At 44.5% G+C, this 19027-nt stretch overlaps 1 protein-coding gene across 2 annotated transcripts in view; it reads right to left on the bottom strand.

The window, feature by feature from the left end:
* ptch1 (patched 1) overlaps positions 1–19027 on the bottom strand; it is a 52710-nt gene that overhangs the window by 4879 nt on the left and 28804 nt on the right. For both annotated transcript variants that reach the window (XM_023393558.2, XM_023393557.2), the window contains exons 13-20: positions 16378–16496; positions 15034–15712; positions 13956–14265; positions 12421–12563; positions 7063–7246; positions 4920–5200; positions 2825–2962; positions 2542–2684 (exon numbers count right to left, since the gene is read on the bottom strand). In XM_023393558.2, the coding sequence (XP_023249326.1) occupies positions 2542–2684; positions 2825–2962; positions 4920–5200; positions 7063–7246; positions 12421–12563; positions 13956–14265; positions 15034–15712; positions 16378–16496 (1997 nt within the window). The remainder of the gene's footprint in view (positions 1–2541; positions 2685–2824; positions 2963–4919; positions 5201–7062; positions 7247–12420; positions 12564–13955; positions 14266–15033; positions 15713–16377; positions 16497–19027) is intronic.

Here is a 19027-nt window from a genome sequence, read left to right as displayed (position 1 = left end):
GGGGGTTTTGGGGGGTGGGGGGCAAAAGAGGACAGGGGCCTCACTCTCCTCTCCGGCTCTAAAAGAGAGAGAGAGGGAGAAGCAAACAAATGAAGTGAAGGGTATAGAATTTAAACAATTTAGTCTAGGAAGAAGAGAAGGGGACCCTCAGAGCGCCACCCCTGCCTGGCCTCTCTCCCTCTCTTTTATTTCTTTTTCTCTCTTCTCTGCCTGCCTCACTTTTCTCTCCCTCCTTTCCAGCTAAGCCCCTGTGAAATTCCCGGCCACTCCACAATCCCCTCCGTCTAATTAAATCTCCAATGTATCAGGTAAGACCCCCCAATCTCCCTCCCTGTCCAATCCAGCTCCCTTCATTAGGGAAGGCTTTCCTCCTCACTTAGTTCTCCAGTGGAAGCTCTCAGGTTATCAGGGACACACTGATGAACCATGAAGGGGTGGGGTGGGGGGGCCCACAAGTGAGGAGCACAGGTCCTTGTCTATCCAGCATGGGTGGCCTCACTTCCCATGTGGAAGCAGCAACGACGAGACCAAGCTAGAGTTATTTTTACACCGTCGCTGGAACGTTGATGTGACCTGAGAACAGGACTTCACGCTGTGAGTTCAGCCGGTAGTGCTTTGGGTAGACGGATGGATTATCACAAGATGAATCAATTCAAGGATAGAATACATCCTCTAAATCAAGTCTGTTGTTGTTTTCCTACTTAGATTAATTCAAAAAGACCAATGCACATTATAGAAATACACATGGCACATGCACCCTTCAGGTAAACGGACAAATACAGAAAGCACCTGATCAGTGATGTGGGTGTACACACACACACACACACACACACACACACACACACACACACACACACACACACCTTACATTTATGCAGCATTTAAAGCCCACCAACCTGTCCTTCATCATGCTTTTATTAGATTATCAGAACTGTTTCTATAAGAGGAACTGAAATAATTGTGTCATCACTACGGTTCAGATTCCCATACGCACCAGGATGGGCAAACGCCACGTCACCTTTGGACACATATATGGACATACATGTAGGCCTACACATGCACGCGTGCGGCCCACATACCAGGCTGAGTGCCCCCGCTAGGCTGTTTAGAGTGAAAACATTCACATGGCTGACGGGGGGAAAGTCAGGGAAACATTTCTTTCGGCGCAAGCAGAAAAATACGAGCTGGGCCTGTTGTTATTGCACCGTCTTGGGGCGCTGCTTTGTTTGCTCAGACAACAGCAGAACCTTTAAATGGAGGCCCGCGACTGAGCCAGAAACCAGAGCACACCACTGGAGTTGAGGAAAGAAGGTCTATAGGCCTCCCTGTGTTTGTGTGTGTATGTGTGTCTGTTTGTATGTGTCTCTCTTGAGTGTGTATCTGTGTGCGCTCTCACTGGCAGGCATCATTGACCCCCATGATTACAAGGTCAGGGTGCAGGCTAGTGTGTGTGTGTGTGTGTGTGTGTGCGTGCGTGTATGTGTGTGTGTGTGTGTGTGTGTGTGCATATGAGGGGTACTGTGTGTGATTGTGTGCTTGTGCATGCATGAGCACATGACAAAGTTCGTGTGCTTGCAGATCACATGGACTTCAGCGCTCCCTTTTCTTAAAAGGAGCAGGTCAAACTAATTATATAGCTACCTCATCTAGCTGCTACCAAGAATGTGTGTATATGCAGCCACTTAAGACCATACGAGACTTTAAATTATACACTGAGCTCAGTGGAAACTTCTCATAATCCTCCAGGCTTGAGAATGTACAGAATCATTAATTTTCCTCCCTCGTATGGCGGCTGGTCGCTACCTTTCTGTCTGATTCTTACGAGAGGACACACACACAAAAGGAGCCACCGGCGCAGCGCCCCCACAGAGTGTCGGCTTTAATTTCCACTTCTCCTGTCTTTCCACAACTGCCCTCTTGCCCCCCACCCTGTTACTCCTTCCCATGCTTATAAATGTCTAGCGAGAGCAGTTAAACTAGCTGAAGGAGATTACAAAAGCCAGAGGACTTTCCTGCCAGATGTGTATAAGAGACAGTCCTAGCCCTCCTCCTCTTTCTCCTGACCTTCAACTCTCCATCCTTTCCCTGGTTTCCCCTAAAATGTCAGGCATGAGAGACATTAAGGGGGAGAAGAGGAGGATGAAAGCAAAGACACAAGGGGGGGGGGGGGGTTGGAGAAAGATAAAGGCCTTGTTCATGAAGTCTCTTGGAGATCAAGCCCCCAGAAATGGACAAAAAAAAAAGCAGGTATCTGTATGGTAGCTGGAAAAAGGATGAGGTTTACAGGTTTACAGAGAGGGGGTATGAAATGGAGATGTGGGTGGAAGACAAGAAAGAGATAGAGGGAGGGAACAGAGGAGGAGAGCGGCCTTCATGCATGATTTGTATCTCAGGTAGATTCCTGCGTGACACACAGGTTGAGGCATGGTCTCAACAGTCTACTGATGCCACATAGACGCCATACAATAACCTCTGGAGGTGCGATCCTGTGTCAGGCTAAATCAATTTAGCTTTTTCTAACGAGGTTTGACTTGGACTCACCTGACGATAAAGTCGAACTCAGAGCCCGCAAGCATTAGGACACCTAATAAGGTGGAAAAGGCTCCATCGAGCACCGGAGCAAACATGTGCTCCAGTGCAAGCACTGCCCGCTTGTGACGATCCCCTATGGCAGTCAGGAACGCCTACAACACACACAAACACGTTGATGTCTCATTATCAATGGGTTCACCGTTTCAAAACCATTCAAATTCTAAACTTCTCACTGGTAAACTGCATTAGAGTATTAACGATTGTGTATGTGTGAGCTAGTGTCTACACCTACCAGGGCCACATGGACGGTAAACTCCACTCCAATGCCCACAGAGGCAATGAGAATGACCACGGGGACGGCACTCAGCTTGATTCCCATCAGCCCCATGAAGCCAAACAGCTCTACGGTCATGAGAGACAGCACCAACACCTGAAGGGAAAGGAGGAGTTTCTGTTAGAAAGGAAGGGGGTTGATAAATCTCTTTTCTAAAGAAAAGTGATTTTATATGTTCAATCAAACACAGGACAGGACAGAAATGGGGACGGTTCAGGCTGAATAAAATAAATTTAAATAAAATATATATATATGTTTGTGTACTTAATCAGCTCATAGCTTCAGTTGTAGAGATCTAGTGTTGTAGAGCTGGAAAACATGTAAGTATAGTGGGTGGAATTACCATAAATGGAAATAATCTTCTACATTATTGGTCTATAGTAAATAAAATATCATTCTCTGCACATGCTGTGTGAATTTACAGCTGACCTGGACTTTGAATGTACACAAGACAGACAGGCAGCAATAATACAAGAGGATGATATGTGCAAGTATCTCTGTCTTATAGCTTATGGATCTGTTACATGTGGGTGAAATGTGTGTGTGTGTGTGTGTGTGTGTGTGTGTGTGTGTGTGTGTGTAAGTGGAGGCTTCAGAGTAGACTGGGACAGGAGCTGGGAGTAAATGCCTTTATCAGCTGACAGGTGTCAGGTTACATGGGGCCCAAATCCTTTGAAGAGGGTTGAGGTGGGCACGGGAAGGAGCTGTATGTGTATGTATGTATGTGGGTGCATATATAAGTGAGCAAGCACAGAGTATGCACATGTGTGTCCATGAGGGGGTATTTGTGTGCAGTGCTTGTGTGTGAGTGTCTCAGTTTACACTTTATATATATATATATATTGAAAAAACATTTGGTCCTGATCACGTTCAGGGAATTGAACTTGAAACTAAACTTGACTATTTTAGGCTTTTAAGATCTTAGCAGACTTGGTTCTACCTACATATCCCGTGACGGACAACTTTGGCAAAATTTTGAAGGATGAACCTGTATTTATTTATTTTTGTCTTTTAGTTGAGTTTTCCCACAGATGAAATCAAATGTCAATCAAGAAGATGGACAGGAAGCAAAACCAGATCACAAGCGATCACTCTACATGACTCACTCATGAAACCCATTCTAATGAGAAGTGTAAACAGCAATCAATATCGAGTGGATTAGAAAGAATCTGTATAAATCTAAACAAGGTTTAAACAAGGCCTCTGTCTATGTGGTTAAGATGTGTTTCAGGGAAAATAGCTAAGAGGGTTTAAGAGGGCTTAAGGTTTGAGGGTTTGACATTGTAGGACTAGAAGTGGTCTGGTCCTGGAAAGACTAAATGGTTAAACTTGACGCCTCTCCATAACTTGTCTTTTGATCTTGCTAGTAAAGCCTGAAGGATGAACATGAGGTCCCCTCCTCCTCTTTTTAAGGGCTCGGGTGGCCTGGCCACTGCCTGTCGTAAAATACAACCCACCAGAGAGAAAAACCAGAGCGCTCCGTGTATGTGTTTCTGTGTGAATTATGTACCTGTGTGTTTACACGTTCATACTGTATGTGTGCAAGTATATACATGTCTGTGTGTGTGCTCCAAGTGAGTGTCTGTGTGCTTGCCTGCGTATGTGAACGTATGTTTGCATGTATCCTTGGAAACTTGCGAGAGGAGGAGGATGGAAATAAAATCAAACTTTTTATAGGTTTAGAGTGGGAGCGAGTTGCCTGAGTAACTTTGTGTCCTTTCCCCATTTATTTCAGCATTGGTGTCTGGGAGTGTTGGACTAGACTAAACAGAGTGGCCCTAACAAAACAGCACAAGATAAACACTGGTGACTGGGCTACAATAACACACAGCAGCCCCTTCTCCCTTCCGACTCTCTCCTCTCTGAGATGCCCTCTGGACCACACATTGAATCAGGAAAGCAAGGGAGGAAAGCAGGAAAAAATAAATTTCTTTCTGTCCTTGTTAAGCAATGGGCCTGCTTGTAACATAATCCATTAACCTATCAAACCAGCAATATGTTATGCTTATCAAAGTGTGTCGTCTACTGTCTGCTTGTTTCATCCAAAACTCACTATGATGCCGGCGGTCCATGGGTTGAGCAGGAAGAGGGCACAGACCAGAAAGGTACAGGCGAGCACGACACTGATGGACAGCAGGAGCCAGTGGCGCAGACTAACATACTGTTCCCAGAACAGGAAAGGGTAGCCGTTGGGGTAGGAGGGCAGGCCTTGTCGGCTGTAGTTGCTGCATATAGCCCGCACGCTCTCGATGGCCTCCACAAACTGCGGCGTCTCCCGGAGCCCGTTGAGGTAGAAGGGGAACTGTGCGTATTCGATGGGCTCGGCTGCCGGGACTGGATGGAGAGACAATGAAAGGAAAGGTCATTTGTTAGGACGTAAAAAAAAAAAAAATTATACAACTTGATATTAATTTAGCTGTAATCACCAGATCATTTTTATTAGCAAGATGATGAAAGTCCAATTTAGAGGAAGAGATTACTCAGGAACATTAAGGAAGTAATCAGATAAATCATCAGCAGCAACGATGACATCTGTAGATGATATTTGTCTATTCTGATTAAATAGCATTAGGCTCTGATCATTTAGTGTATCTGCAGAAATAATTTTGGACTCTTCAGCCAAACCACCAATATCAAGGCTTTCCCTCCCTAATCCAACCTTGTTCCAAGAGTAGCTACATCTGTGGGCAAGTGTGTGTGTGCACGCGGGTGCATGTGTGTGTGTGTGTGTGTGTGTCTGTGTGTGTGGCGGGGGTGGGCGGAGCAGTGTGAAACAGAGCTCCATTGACTCAAACCCAGCCAGTCTGTGGCCCAGCCTGGCTAATGAGGGCCTATCAGTTCCAGACACAGCAGAGTGTCAGAGCTAACGTTGATTCACGGTAATTACAATGTCAGAATCACCACCATTACCACACCCTAAACTTAGCACCGCCACGTAAAGCATAATATAGATGCATAAACACGCATACCTGCCTGTCATTCTGCTATGAAGTCATCTTTGGCGCTAACAAAACACCGTATTTATTCAGATTTTTGCTTGCAGTGTAATTAATAACACATTTCGGCATATGGCATATCGAAAGACTTACTCTGAAACTATCTATCTATCTATCTATCTATCTATCTATCTATCTATCTATCTATCTATCCTTTTACTTATAAAAAAACATGTTTTTGCTCTGTCTGGTGTTGGTGTGAGTGTGTGAGTGTGTATATCCCACAGTGCCTGTAGGGTCAGACAGGAGCACTTGCTAACATGGTTTGGCCCATTATAATCTCAACTATAAATTTCTATTAGGATACAAGTTGGCTTTCAGCCAACACCAATCTGCTCCGGGGAGCTCCCGCACAGCCAAGCACTTCACACTGCTTATCCAATCATATTCCCTCCCTGTAAAGGACTTCCTGCTTGTTATCCAATTGTGCCTCCCACCCAAACCCAGTCTCTCCTTGTTATCCAATCATTTTCCTCCCCCGTGGAGCACTTCCTGAGTTGTACCAAATCACCGGCTACAATCAAACAACAACATGACTGTACTTTTTTATGTGAGTTACAGTCTGTGTGTGTGGTAGGGAAATGAGAACAGGGTGTGTGTAGTGTTTGGGGTCACTGAGTTTTAATAATGTTTGTGCGCGTGTGTGTGCGTTTGTATGTGTGTGTGTGTGTGTGTGTGTATGTGTAATGCAAGGCCCCATGGTAGCCAGGATTATAGCATTCACCACAGGCACCATTAGAAGAACCACAGTGAGCCGTGTCTTGGTCCTCAGCCCTGCAACCTGAGCTCACACATACACAAACGCACACACACACCGCAGTGGTACAGTAAAGTCTACAACCTCTTTTAAAGCTAAGAGGCAGACAAGGAGCAATAACTCAAACCACAAGAGGTAAACAGTGCTCATATGTAACAGCCGTCTTATGGAACCTGAATAAAGTCAAAGAGACCAATGAGCCCCACAAAAGTTAGGCTTAAAGTTTCAGTTAGGGTTTGTAAATGCAATTTGTTCAGCTGTACCATGAAGCAGGTATGAACTTCAACATTTCAAATTTCTGCAATGCTTTATTTGTTGGAGCTAACAACATTATTATTGAAATTTCCTTTCTTAGGTGAAAGAAAAACTCTACTCCATAATACTGTCAGGCATCCTGTTTGCAATTCTACCACATTTTGTGAACTTATGGCACGCTGACTTACTGCTGAGGCGTGTCTCGGGCATGGAGTCAGTACGGTCGTGGAGCCACTCGGGAGGGTGTGGGCGAATGTTGGCCTGCGAGGCAGCGTATGCCACAGGATCATTGCTGACCCAGGCAGTTAGGTAGATGTAGAAAGCCCCAGGGTTGATGATCCCATCTGCATCCACTAGCCTCTGACGAGTCAACTACAAATAGGAGAGAGGAGATGAATTAATGTTGATACCATAATTAAGTTTTGCTCTGTTGCATTCTCTTAAAACACAACTTTCAGATACATACTTCCATGCATTTTAGAGGTTTAATAGGCCTTTCACATTTATACTTGGCGAAGCCAAATTTTGAAATTTGAAAATGGAATAATTAGTGAATGGAAAAAGTGCAATTGGGGGGAAAAAAAATTAGGTGGAGCTTGCATAGGAAATCATAATGCTGCCGTCAAGTATACATTGGACACAAAAAGGTATTGTGGAAACAGGACATGTTGAACCAAAACATTCTACAGGTGAGCTGACCACAGACATGCTTATTTATACACATGCATGAGTGCAAGAGAACGGAGCAGCTTTCAAAATAAGAGTCAAATATTAGTCCCTCTCTCTTTCCAACCAAAGAAAAATCAACAAGTGAAACACTGGTCGCCTTTCTGAAAATTCCCGTACCCCTCATCACAGCTTCCCAGAATTATCATGCCACATTAAAACATGGAAAATGCTGAATCAGCTTCTCCCTTTACATACAGTAGATATTGGCTGGCCAACCTCAGGCTCAATGTCCTGACCACTCTGAATAAATTTCTGATGGGGGCCTTGCAGCGCTTTTCTGTCAAGAAGCAGCTGCTGCTGACAAAAGTGCTTACAAGTCCTCTTCATTCTAAATTAGACATTTTGTGTTCAGTAGTGCTTTACTTTTTGACAGTTTCAGCTGAGTAAAATGAATGAATGTGATATCACCATTATTAGTGTTTTTTTTTTTTTAAAGTAATGTCAGTCTGTTGTTTAGTTTACCACTTTGGTCCAGACTGAAGTATCTTCAAAAACTATTGGATAGATTGCTTTAAAATTTTGTACAGACATTCATGGTACTCCGAGTATGACTCCTTTTGATTTTGGTTATCCCTTGACTTTTCCTTTCGAGCCCTGAGGTTCACTTTTGTGGTTTTAGTGAAATATCAAAACAATTACTGAGTGGATTACCATGAAACCTGGTACAGACATTCAAGTTCCCATCAGGATTAAGTGCAATAACTTTGCTGATACTTTTCATTCAAGTTCAAATTTGAGTTTGTCAGTGTGACTATATGTGAGCATGTTAGCATGCTGATGCTAGCATTCTAGCTTAAAGCACCGCTGTGCCAAAGTATAACCTCACAGAGCCGCTAGTGTGGTTGTAGACTTTGTTTATGCTCACAAACCCATAATTGAAAACACCAACAGTAATGCCCAAATATATCATAAGATTACTGATACCAAAGTACTTTGTCAGAACCATATTCACTCCATTAATATAGCTTAACTGTCACTCTCAGACCAAACCCACATTTCTGTCTATTTGCAGATGGAGCCCAAGCTCTGTTTCAGTCATTTGCTGTGATGGCTGTGGTCAGTATGTAGACAAGAATGGCTGTCTGGCTCAGGGCCTTTACTTTCACCCTCCCATGTGGAAGCAGAGGAGTGTAGCTTAGCATTGCTACCTCCTGAGAGGTAAAACCATTACAGCACACCACTCTGTCACTCTCCTTTCTAGGAACCATAAATCCCTTCTTCACGGAGGCAGGGAGAGGTTTGGGGGTGAAGCTGGACTCATGGGGTTAGGTAGATGAAGAAAGGAGTAGGGTTTTTTTTTTGTGATGGGGGGTGGGGTGCTGGGGGGGGTAGGGAGAGAAAAATTGCTTGAGTTAGCGTAACAATAAAAAAATTGGCTGGAGTCCCTGAGCGCGTCTGTGTGCAGTTAACCTGGTTGTTAACACTGAAGGAAATGCCACCCAGCAAATGGAGGAGAGCTATAAAAATAACACAACATCTGTACAAATGTTGCTCACACTTGCTTCTCCTGACCCCTACGGGTACCCAGAATGCCCGGCGCCACAGACCAACCCCAACCCTGAGAAGAAAAGAGCCCTTGATAGCGTTAGTGTGGCCTTCCTTAACACTTTTCCACTCCTCCTTTTCTCTGTACCCACCTCCTGTACTCACTCTCCCAATCTTTATCTTTCTATTCCCTTATTTTAAACACCCCCCCACCACACACACACACACACACACACACACACACACACACACACACACACACAGACAACCAGCTTCCATATGAGTGCTGGGCCAGGCCATAAGGAACGAATGGTCGCCCAGTACAGAGAGAAATGTTAGCAGCGACAGATCAAAGGCAGAACACCTCTGCACAGATCCATGGAGTGGCATATCAAAATAAAACATCTAGCTTTGCAATTTGCCAGGGTTGGAAAAGATCTGGTCCTCATTTTGAGGCACAAAAAAACAGCTACTGCTGTAAGTGCACACGCAACAGACAAAAGCGGCACACACACTCAAAACATACACATGCACACACAGAGCTGCCTCAAAGAAACCACGTGTTTCAGCTTCTCTCATTCAAAGAGGACACAGCAGTGGAGCACGGAGGGAGGGAGAGTGAGGGAGGGAGGAAGAGACAGACAGAGAGTGCAAGAGTGATAGTGCTAGCAGGGGTAAGTGAGGGAGAGTTGGAGAGAGAGAGAGGGGTCAAGCGAGAGAGCCGGATTCCAGAGAATCTGGATTGAATTTAACTGCGGGATACGCAACAACTGTATGTCTTCAAGCTGTCACGGGAAGCCCAGGCAGCTCTGCTGGCGGCCCCCACGCCTCACGGCAAATACACTTCCCTCACAGGCACAGGAAGTGACGTCACAGGGCCGCACACCAGGCCTGCCTCTGCTTCCTGTCAGCTAGTGGAAGGGATGGGAAGAGTAGTGTGCTACTACAACGGAGCTCAATGGGCGAGAGAAGGAGCCCAAAACAAACAGCTAGGAGCAGAGAGGGGAAAAGCTTTCACACATCTGCAGACATGCAAGACTCAAGCAAAAATGAATGAATATGAATACACACGAGACTTGGTGGAGCTATGTGTCAAAGTTAATTATGTAAAATGATCTCCGTGTTGAAAAGGACATGGCTTGTTTTGTGTTTGGAGTTTGCAGAAATCCTGCCCAAGAATTTTGTTTTTATATTTCTCCTGTTTCTTATCTTCTGTTTTCGCTGGTTCCTGCCAAAGAATGCAGCCATGCATCCATGTATGTTGTTTCTTGGTGGTGGTGCCAAACCAAAAACAGCATGCGATGCCCTGTCCAAGCTGAGGATGTTTCCTAAGCTCCGCGACTACAATCTTTTCTCTCTTATTTCCTCTTCACTCTTTTCTCATTATCAACTTGTCATCTTTCTGCTGACATAGAAGAGACTTTGATTTGATCTTCCACTAAGTTCCTCTTTGGACCGCCTTCTGAGACCTCAGTTGTGTCATTGTCGGATACAATCAGATCAAACACCCCATCAGTGCCACACTGGAGACGGGACGCACTGAACTCAACGCTCAACAGCTGAACTGGAGTTTGTCAGGTGATTAAGATAACTACCTCTGTTGTACACTCCCTTTCATTTTTCTTCTTTTGACTTCAGCTGCGGTGCGATGTCAACAGCTCTACCAGTGTCTGTGCAGCCAGAAACTTTTTGGAGGCACAATGTCATTGACGTCTTGTGGGTCTGCCAAATCTGGGTGCTTTTCTACCTAAATATTCATGTGCTACCCTCAGAGCACTGGGCAGCAAAATGCCGTAGCCCTTCTACGAAAGTAGGGTGCACCGACTTCCAAGCCATAGTGGGCAAATAACACAAGCAATACCTTTTAAGGCAATTTTTGTATATGTAATGAAATTGTTTGTCGTAATACATCAAATAACACACTACTGATGGTGTGTGGGAAAGAAGGAGCTTTTCCTTTGCTTTCTGTGGATGATGTATGTGAACCGAAAGCCCTTTTAACTCATTGTCTGTTTGTGACAATAACTGTCATGTCACTTTTAGTGGGCCCTGATGTTTGAATGCAACAAACCTCAAAGGTTCAACTCATTCAGCTGCACAGTCAGGCCAACTAGCTCAATTTATCATTTATCAAAAATACGCAACAAGTATGTTGTTGATAATATAAAAGGTGTTGGTTATAAATCCACTTCTTGGTGATTCGAGTTGATCTTGATTCTAATTATTCTTTCCCATGGGGCTTCAGAATCCAAGGTAATTATTTATAGAGCTAATGGGCCCTGCAAGCATTTCTGTTGTGCAGCAGTTTCAACCTCCCAACTTACATACTATGAACTGTGGCTGGAATCCCAGTGTCAGACTGAAAGGCTTGATGCTAAGGAGAGTCAATGCAAGGCCCTGCATACATGCACATCACACACACAGAGGACAAATAGTTTAAATGAAGAGTTAATAGGTTTTTCAGAGGCAGACTGCAGCCCCAGCGAGAGCTTTAAATTCCTAGGCTCGGTAAAGTCATCACAGACAGTAGATGAAGATGGACAGAGAAAGAGAAAAAGACGAATACAAAAAGACAGTTTTTCAGATGGGCGTGCGTCTTCCAGCTCCGATCTCACAAAGCAAAACCGATATCCTGTACTAGGGATGTCACAATAATAGATATTTGGCAGTCGGTATCAATACTACTGAAATTCCACTCTTCCCTACTAAATAACACAACACACACACACACAGTAACATTTCAGGATATGAACATTTCAGCGACACAGTGAACGATTAAAACTCTCCCACATTGAATTGTGCATACAGATCTGGATGCCTGTCTTTGAGGCGTCTAGATAAGTTCGAGGTACTTGCCCTAATGCTCTGCGACAGCGTGATGATCCAATTTAAACGCAAAATATCTGTATACACGAGTCTTGGCGTATTTTTTTTTTCCTCAAGTCGCAGCAGACCCATTGCTGTAGCTGTACCACTCCACATGTTGTGATTGTTACTGTGTCTACCTTCCTTCTTATTCTTGCCTTTGCGACTGGCATCAGTCTAAGACACTTATGGTAAAAGTAAAACAAGTACAGTCACGTTTTCAAAACTTTGGCATCAACTTGGTAATGAATTATCGGTTCTTGTGACACCCCTATACTGTAAGTGCGTATATAACAGGACAAAACAGCTTTGACATTGGTGTCAGTATCTCTCGAGTCTATCCTCAGATAGCAGTCCACGGTATACAGTCCGCATGGTCTGCATTCAAATACAGTCTGTGTACACTTTCTCATATCGTAACTTTGAATAGTGGGGATAACTGACATCGGCTTTAATCCTGAACAGACCTGGTTGAAGTTGATGGGCTTGTCTCTGCGTCCTGTCTGCACCAAAAGCTTGTACGCCAGGACGCCATCATCAGAGCCATTCCTGTAGCTGTTGAGGGTGATGCGGCCAGCCTCCCAGTCCTTGTCAAATGCCTGCTGGAGACCTGCAGGAAACCACAACAAGACAGACTGGTTAGATGTGGATGTTTGAAAAGGTTACATGCCCTGTTATCTTCATTCTTTCTCAACAACACACTTACAAAGCCCAGTTCACAAGAAAACAACAACACATAACAACCCAGCACAGTACAAGAGAACATAACACAACAGTGCAACCTAACCCTAACCCTTTAATAAGCCTGAGTGATGAATGTGATAACCCGGGTCCATTCGTAACCACCAAACAAGACTTCAAAAGCCTAAAACAGGCTCCTTTTGATTCAAAGCAATCACTAGGGAATATATCAGTAACATGTGTCTTCTTTTCTATACTATTCTCTAATCCATATGTGTATCACTCCCCTCCTCTCGGCTCTCCCACAAGGCCCATGCTGTGGTCCGTCTGTGGGAGATGTTGTTTTGGGTCTCGTTGCTTGGCCTGTCTGGCTCCAATTTGTCCCACCATTGCAGAAAGCAATATCAGACACAGTTCTCTCCCTCGCTCTCTCTCTTTCTCCACACACACACACACACACACTCTGTGTGGTTCCCAGCCGGCTCACACACAGACTCACAGAATCTGTTTTATCGTTAGAGGGGGGTGGGGGAGTCAGTGAGTGAAAATGAACCCATTGCTGGACCGGGCTGACATGTGGAAGACAGTATTCTCAGTGAGTGGTACTTCACATTTCTTAGGAGCTGTCAGTGCTGGGTATACAACCAGCAACCCATCCCAAAGTGAATCCTGTCACCGTACTAAATTAATTTAAGCTCCCATAAAATAGTGTGGTGTGGTGTACTGCTTGTTATATAGCCAAATATTTAAGATTTTCAGAGTAATAAATTCTAATAAAAAATGACAAAAACTAGCACAAGCAGAACTAGTATGAGTTAGATGAGTATATTGGAGTGCCAGTGTGCAATGCCAGCATTATCTGCACAGCCAAAGGTTCTAACATACTCTATATTGCCTGCGCCCAAGTATAAAAATATGGCCTCCCACTTCGTCCGCCTCCATCAAGCCCACTTATGGAGGACACAAGTGATTTTAATCAGCTACTGTCAGTGTCCATTTGGCACTCCCACCTACTTCTGAACTCCTGCCCAACATCTTGTCTCATGCAGATTCCTGTCAAAACTCAGAAGAAAATTATGATCTCAAAACGGTTTCATGAGAAAGTAAATTAGTCCCATGCCTGAACTATTGTAACTATTATGAATAGCTGAATATATATTAAATGAGGAATTAATAACATAAAAATCTGTGATCAAACACTGAGTCTGAATCATGTTGCTACATCTGCCTCACTTTGTTGTCAAAAACCGACAAAGAGGTTTTGACCAAATCCAATTTAAGTCTGGTTGTTGCGGTAATTATATATCAAGTTTAATTTTACCTTGCAGCCAGTCCCTGAAGTAGTGAAGCCACATGCGGGGCAGCTGTCCGTTGTCCTCCTTCAACACGTAGCGAACAGTGTGGAACCTCTGGTGGAGCTGGTGCAGCAGCGGCTGTTTCTGGGCGTAATCAGCCCGCTGCGTCACCACATACATGTTGTAGAAGGAGAAGAACTTGAACTGGGCACCGATGAAGTCGTACTCGCTGGTCTCTCTGGGAACAATGTCTGTCAACTCCAGGCCATCCCTCACCTGGGTGGTCCCGTATAAACTGACGCCCAGCAGGCAGAGGAACAGGACGATTACAACCACCTGGAAACGGAAGGAGGAAAATGGAGCTTCATCAATCAACACGCTGCACAGAGTGATGGCAGGACAGCGTTCAACTTGCACTGATTACTGCTTTAACCATTTGGCGTATTCTGAACAGGAGCATATTCCAAAAGATGCAGTGGAGGAATTTCTCACAAAACTAACCAAAAAAAATAAAGTGCACAAGTAAAATTATGAAGCAAGGAACTTGGCTCCTAATGATCTGGCTTCACAACTAATCTGATCATCTGACCACTCAAAGTTTCTTGCCAAAAAAAAAAACAACAAAAAAACCCAAAACAAAACAGAATTTTCCTAGAAGTCAATCAGCAATAAGGGGAGAACTGGATTAAGGCAACAGAGCAGTGCATGATGCAGTTTGGTAATATGGAGAAACATTTGACCGTATGATGAAAAGACCAAACTTTTCTAATAATGTCAAGCACACGTCACCACATGATTTCAGTTCTGGAAGGCTTTGAGAGGACTGGCCACCCACTAGACTGAGGTCAGACTGTGTGCGTTTGTGTGTGTGTGTGTGTGTGTGTGTGTGACTCAGATAGGACATAACCACAACCTCCACCCCAGATTTTCTCCTTCTTCTCTATTTGCTCTTGTGACTAACCCTCCTATTCAAGTTATCACCACGGCGAGAGTCAGCACTTAACACACTCTTACCTCACACAGAAGTTTTTTCCGCCCCTTTCTTTCTTCATCTCTCTTTTCTACAAACAGGCAAATGCAAACACACAGAGAAACTAAACTCACCTTGGTGGTGGGCTGCAGGAGGAACGGAGCGTAGTGCTTCTCAGCAAAAGAGGCCAGGGTCCAGCGGGAGCAGGGAGGCTCGAGGCAGCGCAGGCCCAGCGAGGCTTCTCCGAACTGGGACAACAGGTCCCGTGTGGAGCTGTTGTTCTCTGGGCTCTGGCCCGTCGATGATGCTGCATCGCCCTGAGGAACTGAGCTAGTACTTGAAGTCGGGGCAGCGGGAGGAGGTGCAGGGTGATGATGGGAGAAGGCAGCAGAACCCCGAGATCCACCATTACTCCGGCTCCCACTGTTGTTGTTGAGATTGCCGCGATTGCTGCTGCTGCTCCTGCTGCCGTTGGGGTTGCTGCTGTAATAGTCATTGTTAGGGTTGCTCCTGGTCGGAGCTGGATTGATGGGTTGCACAGAGATCTGGGATCTGGGCTCAGCTGTAGTGTAGAAGGCCTGAGTTCGGGGGTCATACTCTGTCCTGAGCTGCACCGTGGACTGCATGGTGATTTCGGTCTGCTGCGCAAAGCCGTGGCTGCTGTAGGAGGGAGGGGGGCTGCTGTAGCTTGGGGGAGGAGTGCGATATGAGGGAGGAGGGGTGCGATAGGATGGGGGAGGGCTGTAGCGACTCCCGTCAGCCCCATCCAGGTACGCCTGAGGCTCGATCTGGATCACACGATTGGCACATGGGCTAAAGAGATAAAGACATTGGAAAAATGTCAGACCATGGACTGGTGTGAAAGAGTGAAAGTATATGGACATTAAACAGTGGGAAATTTGAATACACACATCATCAGATTTTGTGCAATTGTTAATCATTTTCATGATTATGGTATTCTATAAAAGTCTCTGCAGAAAAATGTATTCATATTCAAAATAAAATGCATTCAATCTGTTAAAAATCATCTCTTTTATTAGCGTTCTGTTACTGCGAGCCTTATTCCTCCTCTGCCAACAGCATGAAATATAGAGCTGTGACCCAACAACACAAGGCAATTTAATAGTGTGTGTGCACATCTGTGTGCTCGCCGTGCCAACAAGCGTGCCCTGACTGGCAGGCAGACTGGCGAAGTTTAATAAAGACTGTGGCAGATAAACAGAAAGTCAAACAACCACGCAGCCCTACAGAAACAGACAACTTAAGTAATTAGGTTTTGACTGAGCGGGATAAAGGCGGATATCTCAGAGATAAATGTGTTTTTAAGTTATTCATTGTCAGATCAGAGATCAGAGGAAAACCGGAGCATGAATGAATGAACAGAGAAGCAATAACTTTCAGCAGAAATAAAAAAGCTTCTCTGTGTGTGTGCCTGTGTGTGTGTGTGTGTGTGTGTGTGTGTGTGTGTGTGCGCGCACCTGTAGAAGCAGCAGAAAATGTCGAAACGTCTGTCTTCCCGTCGGTAGAGGTCCATGCTGAGGATGGCGGGGAAAATGAGCAGCACCATGGCAAAGTTAAACACCACAACCACTGCAGCCTGCGAGAAACACAGAAAACATTATGCTATTTTATGGAGAAGGTTCTTCTATCAAAGAAAAAGATGGTCTGTCGATTCACTCTTAGTCACTTTTACACAATTGAGAAGTGATGGATGAGACAGAGGAGGTGACACGATGATTCTGGTGGTATGAAGTCTAAATGTAATGAAAGCTTTTTCTCAATTAATATTCCTGCATCTCCATTCCTGCACTAGTTCTGAATTGCAAAAGGATTGTGAAGATATTTTGTGGCCTCAAACAATTATTGTCTCTTAACACTGTGAAACCTTAAATATAGGTTACCTTAAAATAACACAATCTGAATAATCTGACTTCAAAGAAAAAGTGCCTTTCAACACATTTTCAATTCCTCTCAAGACAAAAACTCTGAGTGTGCAGAGAAAAAGTGAGGCATATGTGCGTGTTGCTTGTGTGTGTGTGTGTGTATGTGTGTGTAATAGAAGCCAGTATAGTGTTGTGGTTAAGTATTTGAAGGTGGTGCACTGGAGCAGAGGGTGGGGGTTGGGGTTAGGTTGGGGCCCTGCCCAGAGTACAATCTGGATCTTGCGTAGTTGCCAGACCACTACAGAAACACACACACACACACACTCACACACATCCTCGCCCTCCCTCATTCCACAGCTCTCATCTTTGACAACAAGAGAGAAATAATGTGAGAGAAAAGAGAGATAGAGTTAGAAAAAAACCTCTGTATGTAGAGTAGAACAATTAATTCTCAATTGGCCCACTAATGTCCAGACAGATACAGTATGACTCCACTCACACACACAGACACACATAGCGACCGCTAGCTGACCCCACAGTGGGGAGATTTATCATCACATCTGTCCTCCGCGCATGAATGTGTGTGTTCCTGTGTGTGTTTTCGTGTTGTTATCTGGACAAGATTCTTGTTTTTTTTTTTTCATACTGATGGAAGGAAGCACATAGCGGAGGAAAGAGAGAGAGAGAGAGAGAGAGAGAGAGAGAGAAAGAGAAAGAGAGTGACGGAGGAGTCGAAAACAGGAAGTTTTTAATGGTGATAAGAGACACGCGCACACACTCACACATATCTCTGCATTGATACGAGGCTGAGAGATGAGGTGTGTGTGTGTGTGTCTGTGTTCCATAATAAAATATGGGTATCAGCATTATAGTCTACCTCACTGCAAGTCTGCCCTCCAACAGTCACAAAACCACAAGTGTAAAGTATGCATGCTATGTGCATGTGCGTGTGTGTGTGTGTGTGTGTGTGTGTGTAAAACGAGGCTGCATGGATTAGACCCATGGGGTAAATGGATCATGTTTGACAGACTTGCTGTACTAAAGCCATCTATCCACACATGCTAATATTGTTCTCACTGTGGCGACGTCTTGCCTCACTCTGAGTGTATGTGTGTGTGTGTGTGTGTGTGTGTGTGTGTGTGTGTGAGAGAGAGAGAGAGAGTAAAGAGGGGAGAGGGTGGTGTCTTCATACATACATTCTCAAGACATGTTGAAATTGTCTACTGAATGTTTTAATTGTTTCATGTTGGTTAATTGGTTGTTTGACCAATAAGTTTCATGAAAATCAATTTAGCTCGTAACTGACAAACATTGCAAACTTTCAATGTTTTCCTTACAAGGTTATTAGCAAAATGGAAAAGAAATAAGATAATACAATTAACTTAAAGTCATGAGATTCTCATGAGAGATTCTCTGCCGTTTCGCTCAAGGGCACCTCAGTGCTGGTAATCAGGAAGAGGCCAATCCTCTTTGACTTTCCCCGACGCCACATACAGTGTCTTGTCGGTCCAGGGACTCACACTGAACATCCACTTCTTCACAAGGCTACTGCTGCCTCCAACAGAGTGAACCTACAGCGCATCCACACCTACTTTATCTTTGCTCATATTGCAGCAACAAATGACAAGACTGCGTTACACTGCCTGCTGTGCATGGACCAAGGAGGCAGAAAAAACATCCAGCCTGAGAGACAAGCATAACACGTCACATGTTGACTCATATGTGCCGCTCTAGTGACTGTCATGTGCAATTTTAGAATTTTTGTTAATCGATCTGTTATGTGATAGTTTCAGCAAACCAAGAACAGACATTGGATTTAATATATTGACAACAGCCTTCTTTTATAATGAATCTGTAGACAATGTGTGAAGTCCAACAGTGACCCAATCACCAAGCTCATATGTCAGTCAAACCTACTTTGTAACCCTCATGTGTTTATATTCAGGTTTATATTTGTGTCTATTTTTTTTTTTGGTACGTCCTTCTGTTTCTTCTACTGATGTGAAGCCTTAATACAGGAGTCATCAAAGGTTTAATCTGACCTTGTCTTCTCTGTGATCTCTCACTGTGATTGAGTGAGTGTTTGTGCGAATTAGCAAATAAGTGATTTTTGGAGGCATTTTGTTAGACTGACAGACGCGTCTTTCTGTCCCAGTTTTCACTGTTCTGGTGACGTCTATAATTACTGACAGATGTTAGCGGAGTCAGAGGTCCCCTCTGGATCCCCCCCCCCCCCCCCCCCCCC

The sequence above is a fragment of the Seriola lalandi genome, unplaced genomic scaffold, assembly GCF_002814215.2.
Source record: "Seriola lalandi dorsalis isolate HSWRI2012SDOR001 ecotype SW California unplaced genomic scaffold, Sedor1 jcf7180002054938, whole genome shotgun sequence".
Taxonomy (NCBI): Eukaryota; Metazoa; Chordata; class Actinopteri; order Carangiformes; family Carangidae; genus Seriola; species Seriola lalandi.
This window is presented reverse-complemented; position numbering and strand designations above follow the sequence as displayed.